General features: G+C 62.4%; 1 protein-coding gene across 2 annotated transcripts in view; it reads right to left on the bottom strand.

Moving 5' to 3' along the window:
• SDK1 (sidekick cell adhesion molecule 1) overlaps positions 1–12,251 on the bottom strand; it is a 576,882-nt gene that overhangs the window by 51,939 nt on the left and 512,692 nt on the right. For both annotated transcript variants that reach the window (XM_053926257.2, XM_053926258.2), the window contains 4 exons: positions 11,625–11,740; positions 10,625–10,814; positions 9,516–9,614; positions 1,810–2,004 (listed from right to left, as the gene is read on the bottom strand). In XM_053926257.2, the coding sequence (XP_053782232.1) occupies positions 1,810–2,004; positions 9,516–9,614; positions 10,625–10,814; positions 11,625–11,740 (600 nt within the window). The remainder of the gene's footprint in view (positions 1–1,809; positions 2,005–9,515; positions 9,615–10,624; positions 10,815–11,624; positions 11,741–12,251) is intronic.

Below are 12,251 nucleotides of genomic sequence, written 5' to 3' on the forward strand. Positions count from 1 at the left end.
AAGGGACAGGGTGGTCACACAAGAACACAGGAGCCCAGCGCTTGCTTTGGGAGTCACACAGCTCCTGAAGCTCTGGGCGGCGCCCTGCGCGGGGGCCTCCTCCTCCGTGGGTGCCGCATTCCAGACTCGGGGGAGCTCAGGCCTGTCCGAGACTTCCAGGCTCCCAGCCTCCACTTCATAGCAGAGTCTCGGCCATCGCAGGAGCCGGTGCAGGAGACAGGCTTTCCTGAAGGCCGCAGCAGCTCGGAGAGGCTCGGCCATGTCATCGCCATCAGGCCTGTAGGCTGGGCTGCATGGTGAGCAGCCCCGTGGGGGGATGGGGCCCACGGGGAGAGCCGAACGACGGAAAGGGAAGTCAGCCTCCTCGCGGCTGGCCTCCGGAGGGTCAGCGTGGTGCGGGGCCACCACGGCCGGCTTGTGCGGCCGACCCTGGGCACTTCCTCCCATTGCTCTCAAACACGTAGCTTGACATTGGCCAGTGGGAGGACTGAGAACGCGGAGGTCACCAGACGCTGCCAACAGGGGAACACGGTCTGGGGGCTTCTGGGGGAGGTGGGACAGGCGGGGAGAGAGGACATGGGGGCAGAAGGAGCGTGGGGCTGGCCAGCAGCGGGCTGGTGTGGGGACAGCGCAGGCCCTCGGACACTTGGAGAGCGGGGGCGGGGCCAGGCCAGGGCTCGACGCAGGAGCTCAGGCAGCAGAGCAGGTGAGTGGTTTCTCTGGGCCTGGCGGGGGTCGTGGGGTCGTGCCTGGTCAGGGGGAACGGCCGTGTGAAGGGCTCATTCTCGCTTGTCACCAGGACACCGACAGTCGGGCCTCGTCGTCCAGCACCAGCTTGGGAGCCGCACGGGGACGCGCCTCCTTCGAAGGGCAGCCTGCTTTTCAACGTGGTGTGCTCTGCTCCACGGGCTCTGCTGTGGGTGCCGGGTGGGGGACCCGTGCATCGGCCACACACGGGGCTGCAGCGGGCCTTGTCCTGACAGCCCTGCGCTTCCAGCTGGTTGGCCACCAGGCGGCCACTGCACCCGGGAATCTCGCTTCCCTGGCAGGACACCACGGGCTCGTCACAAACTGTCGACGCACACCCTGAGCATCGGGGGAGCTGCCCCGGCAAAGCCTCCCGATGGTCAGACGCAGTGAGGGCTCAGCCCGCCTCCCCCACCATCTCTAGATGGAAGATTGGCCTGTGGGCTCCAATGCTCTGTCCCTGACTGTCCGCTTGATCTTGGGATGACCAGTCCCATCGAAGGCGTCCACAGCTCAGCCCCACAGCCCTGTGTCCCGGGCAGCTGGTGAGCTGGCCTGGGCCTCAGCTCCCTCTCCAGCACACTTGGGGCTCACACATGCCCGCCCTGGGCTCTGAGGATGACGGACAGCTGATGGGCATCCAGCACCGCCCAGTGCAGGGCCGCCCATGAAGACAGTCCTGTCTGTGGCTGTGCAGCGGGAGCTGTGTCCTGAGCTGCTCACTGGGGAGCGGCTGTGATCAGCAGAGCCTAGTGGCCCGTGCTCATGCACGGTGACCCTGTGTGTCCCTGGGCCTGTCATACGGCCTCTCTCAGCTGCGTCTCGGTCTGTAACCGGGGCCAGTCAGGCCGTCTGAGAGCACAGGGCTGTGGGATGTGTGGACTGGTCCCTGCCCCAGGACGGCGCAGCGGGTACCTTATAAGCTCTGAGCTCCCACAGCCCCCCACCCCCACAACGTGCAGGCCACGCGGGGCCCCAGTGAGGGAGCCTGGCACCTGCCAGGTTTGCAGTGGGTGACTCCCCCCTGCGGCCGCGCATGTGAACTGGGCCTCCAGGCCTTACCTCTCTTCTCCGTGGTAATGACGGTGGCCTCCAGGGGCTGCCCCCAGCCCTGCCTTGTTTTGGCGGACAGCCGGAAGATGTACGCCGACTCTGGGGCCAGCTCGGTGGCGGTGAACTGCCTGACTGTGGCGCCGACCTCCACTGTGGTGAACGTGTTGGGGCTGCTGCTGGCCAGGCGGTAGGCGATCTGGTACCCTGGGGGGCGGACACGGGGGAGTGTCAGGCACCCGGGCACCTGCGAGAGCCCCATCCCGCCCCCCACAGTCACGGCGGCACGGGAAACCCCAAGCCCCGTCTCCTCACGGCTTCCTCCTCCCCCAGCTGGCACCTGGGAGGCGGCTGCGGGGCAGTGGAAGCGGCCACACCCGCCATGAGTGGGGGCCTCGGAGCGCCCGTCCCCCACGATGCTGGTTTCCCTCTCAAGCTTCACAGGAACAAGATGTGACAATGGCCCACCCTCTCCGTGGCCATCAGCATGCTGAGCGGACGCCGTGGGGCAGCGGATGTTTCTGGGTGTTTCTGATGGGGCAAGCCATGCCAGCCCCTCCTGCTCCCCTGCCCTTCTGCTGCCTGCCCAAGGGCAGTGCCTCCCATTAGAAAGGTCTTCACACGGAGCCCCTCCTGCTGTGAGGCCTGCAGCACTGGCCGGACGGTGGGGCACCAGCTGGCCCTCACATCTGCCAGCCTTCCTCCCTCTCCTCTCCCCTGTCTGTCCGTGGACCCCCAGCTTCCCAAGGGCTCAGCTTCTGCCCCTCCTCTTTCCCCACTGACCCCAGGAAGCCCCTCCCCGCAGCCTCGGCTCTGCACTGGGCTCCACCTTCCCCAGCCCTCTCCCAGGCAAGGAAGCAAGAGGGCCTGCAGCTCGATCACCCCTCGTTCAGGTCTGTGGTTGACCGGCGCCATCGATGACCAAGCCCGCCCAGCAGCCCCGTGAGCCCCACCCCCCGCGCGCTCCTGCCGAGTCAAAGCACAGTCTGCCCACTGTGCGTCCATGTTAATGACAGCCACGCCGACCCTGCGAAGGGCTCTGCCGGGGAATGGGCTGGCAGAGGGGGCCTCCGCCCACGCTGGCTCCTGTGCGCAGGGCCTCAAGCAGTCCACACAGCTTGCCGTCTGCCCCAGCTCCCCTCGGCTCCTCTGTCCTCCTTCCCGCACGGCTCGGCTCAGGGGTGACCAAGCTCACTGGTCCTCCTGGCTCCGCCCTCAGTCATCTGTCCGGCGACAAGGGGGCCGGGAGGCCAGGGCCGTGAGCGAGGTGCAGAGTGCCCTCGTATTCCGCCCCCACCCTGCAGGTCCCCGCTGTCACCAGGTGGACGGGCACAGCACCGTGACTGCCAGCTGCTGACCGGCGTTTGTAGGGCCCCGAACTCTGGCCCCGGAATGACCCCTGCAGCCGCAACTCTGCCTCCGACAGACGGTCTCTGCGCCCTGTGTGGTGGCCAGCTGTCCCCTGGATTGTGGATGTGGCCCAGCTGGCCCGGGGCCTTGGTGTCCTGCTAGACGCCTGTAATTTCCTGACCGCGGCCAGCTCTCTCCCAGGCCTTCCCTGCTGTCCTTTCTCTTTGTCTGGCCCCAGGGGTCCGGTGTTCGGGCGAAGTGGGAATCTGATACCTGGCCTTTCGAGACCCAGGACACCTAGGGTCCTGACCGGGGGACCGAGTCGTCGCTGTGGCCATGTGGTGCCGCTCTTCCTGCGGAACTCCTCGTGGTCCGTGGCCACGCGGCCTCAGGACGGTCTCAGCAGGCAGAGCGTTTGCCTCACGCTGCCGTTTCTGAAGTCTTGGGAAAAGGCATTAACGTGTTTTATTATTTCCTTTCGAATCGTGTTACATTCACACAGCTCATACATAGCACAGAGGTGCCAGAAAAAAAGTGTCAGGGAAGCCCGTCCCCCACCGGCTCCCAAGGCAGCCGCTGGACTCCGCGTCTGCCCGGGAGCTGCGAGGGCGGACACACGGACGTTAAGTGAGGCTCCCAGGCCACCACGTTCACGTCCCCACGGCTGCCTTTGCTTCGTCGGGCGCGTGCTTTCCCTTGCGATCCTTCCGAGGGTTTGTCACCTGCTTCTGTTTCTTCGGGGACGTAACCCCAAGAGCTGCAGCGGAGGTAATGTGCTCCCCCGGCCCTTCCACGGCGTGGGGCGAGGGCGGAGGCCAGCCCAACCCCGGTGCTGCTCCGCCTTCCCTGACACATGCTCTGGACGGGTTACAGCGTCGCTTCATTTTTCTCCGGCTCTCGGCCTCTGTGCTTTGGAGCCCATCTGCGTCTCTGTGCCCTGATTTACTAACTCTGAACTCTGGCTCTGACACTCGCCCACGGCGCGGGATGCGGTGTAAATCAAAGTCCTCGAGTCGCCGCTCACCCCCCTCGCGTCCGTGAGCTGCTCTCACGCTGCTGGGGTCTGGATCAGGGCTGAGGGTGGAGAGCGATGCCCGCCCCGCAGACCGAAGGCGGCGCGCCGGGGAGGCAGCACTGGCTGGGCCTGGCCACCGTTCCAGGGCCGCACTGTCTATGTGGGGACGTGTTCCTGCGGAGGCTGACGTGGGCCTCACGGTGAACCCGGTCAGCCAGGGGCTCGGGGATGACCCCCCTTCCCTCCACCACTGGGGGAGCCAGTCTGCCCAGCACAGACGGCAGCGCCTGATGTCCTTGTCACACGCACATGGTTAACCAGTCGGAGGTGAACTGAAGGCACTTTGCAAAGACAGAGTGAACTTCACAATCAGGCAGAGGCTGCACTGGCAGACACCTGTTACCCGTAAGAACAGGATCAAGCTTAGTATTAAAAAATCTCAGGAGTGAGGTGGGACCAGGGCAGGTGAGCTCACCCAGGTCATTCCTCCTGACGGAGAGTTGGCAGCCCTCCCCAGCGGAGCAGAAACTGGGTGTGAATGCCAGCCCCCGGAGCCGCTTTGAAGTGGGTCTGAGCGCCATCCGGAGGATGTCTTAGGCCCCAAGGGTTTGGATGTTAAAGCAGTAAAGTGACCTCTGCACGGGCTACAGTAACATCGTAAAGACCGGTGTGCAAGGGGAGCTAGGAAGCCTTAGGACCGCGGACCGTGAAGGAGGACCCTATCGCTGTGTTGTGCTACCTGCGAGGGCAGCCGGCCTTCCTCCCGTGGATGTGGCTGTCGTTCCCCTCCCTTTCTCGTAAACACCCCGCCTTGTCTCCTCATCGGAAGAGACTACTTGGGCTTCTGTCTCAATCAGTGCGTCCCAGGCAGCTGTTCTCGTTGATGGCAAATAGATGCTGGGCGCCTCTTAGCCTGGCCTTGCATTTCAGGTTAACACGAGCTTGCATTAAAAGCAGACTGATCCATCTATGGGTCCTGGGCCCCCATGTCCGGGCAGGATGAGGCTGGTTGGGGCTCCTCTCTGTGTGTGAGAAGCCGTGTCTGTGCTAAAGTAGCAGGGGGAGCAGAGGGCCCTGCTGGGACTCACCCTCGGGCCTCGTGAGCTCCATTAGCTACGAGGTGCTGCACCTTTGCTGCCGGGGCCGTGAGCGGAGCCTGCAGCGTCCTAGGCCCGGGAGCCCTTCCCTCATAGACTCTGCCCGGTCAGTCCCCCTTTGCTCTTCTGCCCCTTGGAGGGTCCGTGTGAGATTGAGATGCCGCACTGATTCAGATGGCTTTTCACCTAGTAAGCCCAAATTAAGGAGGAGCCCCACACTGTACAGAGAGCTCGTGGGCTTGGGTCCACCTTCTTCCCTCGGAAACCCTAACAATGCACCCCCCGCCCTGCCTGCCCCAAGGCAGCCCTGCAGCCGCCGGGACCCTGCTCCCACCTCCTCGTGGGCCCACCCTCACTGCTTTTGCCGACTTCACTCTAAACACAGGTCTCCGTCCTGCTCTCTCCTTGCGGTGTATGAAGGCCCTTCCTTCCTTCAGCAGCTTGGGCTGGAAGGACTGCACTGTCCCCTCCCATGGCCCTGCCTCTCGGGTGCCACTGGGACTCAGTGAGACAGGTGTGCGCAGCAGGGCTGCCCGCCAACCCCTGACCTCCTGCCTCTGTGGCTGGACATGGTGGTGTCCACTCCACACAGCCGCGGCCATGAGGCTGTGAGGCAATGTCTGCAAGTTGCAAAGCACGTGCCCAACTCGGGGTCCGGCCCTGGCCCCACGCCGGGCCCCGGAGAAAATGCCTCAGCCTGTGGGTTACACGTGCCCCTTCCTAGCACTCACTCTAAACCAGGACAGCACCCTCTCGCCCCCATCCTGTCAGCTGTTGACATAAAGATGGACACCGGTATCTTCCCTTGACATGGTTTCAAAACCTTCTACGCTCAGTGGACAAGCGAGGAGAGGCTTTCTCTGCACACAAATGGCGAAGCGCAGCTGAGTCCTGGCTCTTGCAAGTTTAGAGAATAACGGCGGGCGTGCTGAGAGAGAGGGGCGTCTGGGTGGGAGGGCTGGTTCTCTGATTGTGCCAGGTCAGAGCGGAAATAGCGGTGCGCCCCGTTCCCGCGCCGCACCACGGCGGCGGCTGACTGACAGCGGGGGTGTGACGCGGCCAGGGTTTTACCGTCATGGGTGAATGACAGTAGTGCGGGCGTCCGGGGGGTGCTGTCGCACCCACACGACCCGGACCCAAGGGGAGACCAGCACCATGGGAGGAGGAGCCCAAGTGTTTTCTGAAAACGTCCGGAAGGTGGAGGAAGCGTAGCGCACCCAGACAGTCAGCATGGGAACGGAGTGCGGGCTTCGAGCACGAGACAAGTTCTAGGACCCTCTGCTGTCAGATGCAAACAAGGAAGAGAGGCTGAGAAGACACGACTGTAGCCTGGGGGTGTGGGGAGCACAGGTCTCAGCGGCCTCGGGTTGACGGGTGGACTGTGGACTGACGCCCAAAGCCGCCGTGGAGCCGTGTTCGGGCACTGTAGGTGGCTGCAGGCCTTTTATGGATTGCGTGTCTCCGGGACAAACTGGAGCCTGAGAGCTGGCCATTCGGTGATACAGCCCTGGGGCCTGCAGCCGAGGCCCCCAGGGGCAGGGCACTGGCTGACCCCCGGCAGCCCCGGTCTGCGGGGTGAGTGGCGAAACCCCACCAGTAGCCACTCGCAGTTCAGAGAACACAGCAGCTGAGCTGCCCGGGGGGCGCACGTCAGCACCCCGCAGATACTGTGCATCTTGCCAGTTTTACGGCTTATTCATTTGAGGGCTGGGGGCAGACCGTGCAGCCTGGGCTCCAGGGTCAATGGCAGGCCCCCGCTGGGCCGGGGTGTCGGGGTGGGAGATGCGGGCAGGTTTGGTGGGCAGACCCTGCGTGGGCTTGAGCAGCACACGCTTCACTTCAGCTTAATGGCGTTTAAGGGAGCCGTCGTCAAGTAAGGGAGGGACACCGGGATGCGGTGGCTCCCGCCGCATCCCCCAGAGGAAGGCTCTAAATGCTAAAAGCTCTCCATAGTAAAATATTTATGCAAATAAGCAAGTGTTTGTCCCCGTAGGCGCTGCCAGTGTTCTGTGCTGTTAATCTCTTTTGGAAATGCAAGAACATGTTTTGGTCTAGATTACAGCCTGCGAGCTGCCGCGGTGTTTATGTACTCCGGAGGCCGCGCCGCCGAGCGGGAGCAGTGATTCAAGGTCTCTGGGTGGAAAGGGAGCCTTGCAAAAAGATGCCTTCCTCTCTCCCCTGAACACCAACGTGCACCTTTAGAAATAGTTTCCCCCTCTCTCCTACAGCGTCTGCATGTGGTGTGACAGTGGTGACGACTTCCTGGTGACAGGGACCCACCCCACTCGGTAAGATTACAACCTGCTGGCATCACAGCCAAAGCGGTCCGGACGGGAAGTTCTCTGCATTACGGGGACACGGCGCTGTTTTACCAGCCCCTGTGGGCGGTGGCTGGAAGGCTCAGTTTTCAGTGCCACTCTCCTCCCCGGCCTTGCTGTGACTTACAGTGTGCTCCTGCGTGGTGTCCCGTGCAGACATGGGGCCGGTGACCCCTTGCCGACTGGGTTTCATAGGGCGGCCCCACAGCTCCAGGGTGACAAGGGGAGCTGTCCCTGCAGGGTGACGCTGGGTACATACCCTAGATAATCGGACATTTCACCTGCTCCTTCCAGAAAAGGCTGTGGCCAGTCGCAGCGTGGAGGGCAGGCCCACCGGTGAGTGGTATAGGGTACTCGCTCCCCTCCCCCAGGCCTGGAGCTAATGGTCTGTCCCAGCTGGACAGGATTGGGGACACACGTGTCACAGAGGCCCCTTTGGCTGTTCACTGTGACTTCAGCAGCAAGAACCCGAGGTCCCAAAGGCCCCCCGAGTCAGACGCGCTGTGCTCAGGGCAAAATGCTTCCCTCTTGCAGCTCCAGGGGCCCACGGAGGGCGAGCCCTGTGGGAGCAGGCCGGGGACTGTTCCGTCCCCGCCCGGGAATGCCCGTCCCGTCCCAGGGAAGCCAGAGCTCCGAGGTGCCCTCCCACCCCTCTCCGGGCCACCAGTCATGTCTGGAAGGCACGCCTGCCCAGAGCACGCTGCTGTGCAAAGTCCCTGGGTGACTCCCCGCGGCCGTCAACAGTTTCAAACTTTCAAAAAATGAACAGAAACCTTCCAAGCAAATCTGAGAACCCTAACGTCAGAAGCGGTAACAGCGGTGGATTTTACTACCTGTTGTAAGCTCGGGCTTACAGTGACCTCCCCGTGACCCACCCAGAGCGCTGGCACCGTGGTTGGGCTCTGCGGGGGCTAGGACGAGGCCGACTCCTGTGTGCGTGCCCGCACATCCGAGAGGGCGTCTGTCTGGTGCCCTTACCTTCAGATGCCTACGGGCCTCCTCCCCCATGGCCGATATGGCGGACCTGCAGGTCCCCACAGGTCCCAGCTGGCCCGGCCCAGGTCTCCCACTGGTCTGTCTGTGCCCCCCCCGGATGAGGCCTGTTCTGGTTGGGGTCCACCTGTCTTCCCTTCCTCCAGGCTCTGGAAGCCACTGATCCGGGAGATGCAGCCGTGAACAGCCCTCCAGCCATCGAGACCCCGCACCTGGAGGGGCTGCTGGCAGGGCATTCCGTGAACACCCCGCCGCCCGCTGCCCGGTGGCACGGCTGCGCCTCCCTGCCGGCAGCCTGAGAGTTCGGGATGGCACTTCCTCTTCAATCCCTACTCGCCACTGCGTGGGGTGCTGGCCTGTGGAGTCCCCTAATTCGTCACAGCGAAAGGGTGGCTAGATAAAGGGACCGATCATTTTTTTAAATAAAAGTTGCTGCCTTCAGGGAAGTGGGAGAAATTAAGGCTTTTTGTCAATGTTGTCGGAGAGGCTCCCCTGAATGAAAAATTAAAAGTAAACACTGCCCCCGGGACCTCAGGCACACAGGGCTCTCTGGACGTCTGCAGAGGACGAGGCCCCAGCCCTGCGGCAGAAGAACGCCGCCTCCAGGAGCTTGGGAGCGCAGCCCCGCTGTGACCCTGTAGGGAACAAGTCGGCTGCTCCCAAGGACGAGTCAGAGCGGCCTGGTCACTCCAGAGCTGACGGGAAGGTCAGTCACGGATGGCACAGCTGTGGAGTCCCAACGAACAGAAGAAATTCTGGGTCGGCAAACTGGGAACTCCAATTAGCCGAGCAACCCTAGTGCGATGCTCGCAGTGGTAGAGGGGTCTCCACCCCTCAGTTCGGAAAATGCCAGGCTGCTGCAGACGGGGGTCTTCCATCTAACGCAACTGGACAGATCATAGAGTCGCTGCTTGTCTTTGAGCTGTGCCCTGTCCACCCGCTTACCCAGAATGATGCCGTTGGGCTGCTCGGGCGGCTGCCACACGATCCGCACCGCCGTGAGCCGCACCTCCGGGAACACCAGCCTCACTGGGGGGCCTGGGGCTGCAGGAGAGAGAAGCCACGTGAGCCAGGGGCCCTTGCGGGGGTTTCCGGGTCTGTGACAAGGGTACCATGATTCTGACCTGCAGAACCCTCGTTACTCACAATGACACTGTGCATGGGTGAACCACTCTAAGTTTTGGGGGAATGACTTTGGAATTTTAAGGCCTCATGTGGCTCCCTAATGATTCTCAGGAAAAAGCCTCATTCCTCATCCCAGCCATCTGCTCGGCGAAGCTCAGACTGTGCTGGGAATCATCAGGTATGGCCACGGTGCCGCCTCTGTGTGAGGTGCAGGGGACAGTGACAGCTCAGCAGACAGAGCATTTGAGGACTAATTCAATTACTTTGGTGAAGATGCGTAAGAGAATCTGCAGGCGTTTCGTCTCTGCCAGACGCCGTGGGCCCCTGGGCTGGGCCGGCGAGATGAATGTCTGCCCTCTGATGCACCCATTGCAGGGTCTCCGGTAACCGGAAGGAGAGACGCTACCCTCAAGTGGCTGGCACTGCGAAGTGGGAAGTGGGCAGGCAGGTTTGCTGCAGACTCGGGCCCCCAGAAACATGCCGGCCACAGGTTCCTGCTGGAAAAGCGACCTGGGTGCCTGGGAGCCCCTGAGACATGCACACGCGTGGGAAGTCCTCGTGACCTCGGATTACGCAAAGGCTGGTCCCGCGGCCCCAGCAGTGCCGGCGCATGGCTGGAAGCGGGTTTTTAACTGGATCTATTCGGACACCCCCGGGAGTGGCCGACTCAGTTTTATGGCCCCGCCCTCGGCTTTAACCGCCTGCCGGCTGCAGAGTTACCACGGAAAGTCTGCACAGGTTCATAATTAGGCCGTAAAAATTCACTCCTGGCTGAAAGTGGCCATATAAATGCTCAGTGACTGAAAAACAATTTTGTTTTGTTTTCCTCAACCAAAAAAAAAAAAAAGCGGCTTGGAAATCAAGTGAAAAACGACATTAACATTAACGCCAGCCTGGGCGACGGCAGGGACGTGCAGACGTGTACATACCGTCGTCCTTGGTCCGCTCCAGCACCAGGGGCACGCTGGGGACCCCGTTGCCAATGCGCGTGAACGCCAGCACCTGCAGCTCGTACAGCGTGAACTTGCGCAGGCCCGCCAGGAGCGCCGACTGCGTCTGGTTGCCGCGGACGACGTGGCTGCCCGGCTCGGGGTCCAGATCCTTGGCCCGGAACAGGATCTGAAGCATCAACACGCAAGACTGTGCACCGGGCTCGGACCGGGACCCAGGGGCCGTGGACGGCAGGGTCCTCAGGGAGGAGGGTGCGGCCGGCCCGGCAAAGGCAACCCCCTCAGGCCCAGACCGGGGGCGTGGAGGTTTGGTCACGGCCCCTGTCAGTGGGACTGCGGGTCTGACGGGGCCAGCGGAGAGCGGCCCCTGCCCGGGGAGGGAGGCCAGCAGGAGGGAAGTCGGCGAATGGGCCGGGTCTGACTGGCAGCGGCACGGAGCGGACTTGCCAGAATCTGGGCCGTGGTGTGTGAGCCACACGTGGCCTTGCAGCCCAGATCCGGAGACTTCATTCTGGGGCTTCGGGGAGGTGACGGGGCACAGCCAGGAGTAGTGTTTGGGGCCTGGGTGAGTGCACGTCACGCCAGACCCAGGGTGGCCCCTGCGAAGCTGGGAGGTGTTAGCCTTGCTGTTGACGCCACCGCCCAGGACCTCCCTCTGGGGATGGCAGGCGTGGGGCAAACAACCCACGTTGTTCTCGTGCCAACCAACCGTGACCCCCCCCCACACACGGGGGGAGACAGATGCTCAAGGTGTCAGTGGCCACCACCGTCTGGGCCAGGGCTGGCCTGTGTAAGGGTCACACTGGACCAAGTCCCCAGACTGTAACGAGGTCTACATAAGACATGGGCGTGAGAACCAGGGAGCAGCCCAGAGCTGCAGGCCCCGGGGGGAAATCGGAAACTCTTTGATCTGAGGAGGTGACATGTGGTAGCACTTTCTTGTCTTAAGCAAAGGAAGGCCACGTGAACACGTACATACCTTGTAGCCCAAAATGAGGCCGTTCTGGTCCTGCTCGGGCACCGAGGCCCATGTCAGTAAAATCTGGGTCGAGCTGACCGCCACGGCGGACACATTTTCAGGGGCAGCCGAAGGAACTGCAAAGGATGAGTTAAATTGGTTGGCGGCCAAAGTCTAAGGCTTCCACAAATAAAGGTCCCATTGTTACCCAAATAATGAGGTGGGCCTTGCAGCAGCGGGGCAGCCCGAGCTTCCTGCAGAGAGCGGGCGGCCTCCAGGGGCGGAACAGAGTGTGAGTCTCTTCAATGTGAGCAGCAAATCCACAAATCCTGGGGGTTTAGGAGCTCAGTTTCATCTGCGCCCGCCCAGCGAGAACGTGCACTGGGTCTGTCTTTCTATGAACTTGTGGGGACTGCAGACTTTTCTCTCCTGGGGAGGGCCCTCTCCTTCAGACGCCAGTTCCCTGCCCTCTCTGCACGCAGTGTATTCCGTGACGGGGACTGAGAGAGGTGACGTTAAGATCTACAGGTCACATTTAATCCTCACAGTAGCAGACGGAGAAATGATTGACAGAGAAAACTGCGCATGTTCGTGCAATGAAATGCTGTTTCCCAGAGAGGTGGGCGGCAGAGGCCGCAGCCGCCTGCA

Source organism: Desmodus rotundus, chromosome 6, assembly GCF_022682495.2.
Source record: "Desmodus rotundus isolate HL8 chromosome 6, HLdesRot8A.1, whole genome shotgun sequence".
In the NCBI taxonomy this organism is placed as follows: domain Eukaryota; kingdom Metazoa; phylum Chordata; class Mammalia; order Chiroptera; family Phyllostomidae; genus Desmodus; species Desmodus rotundus.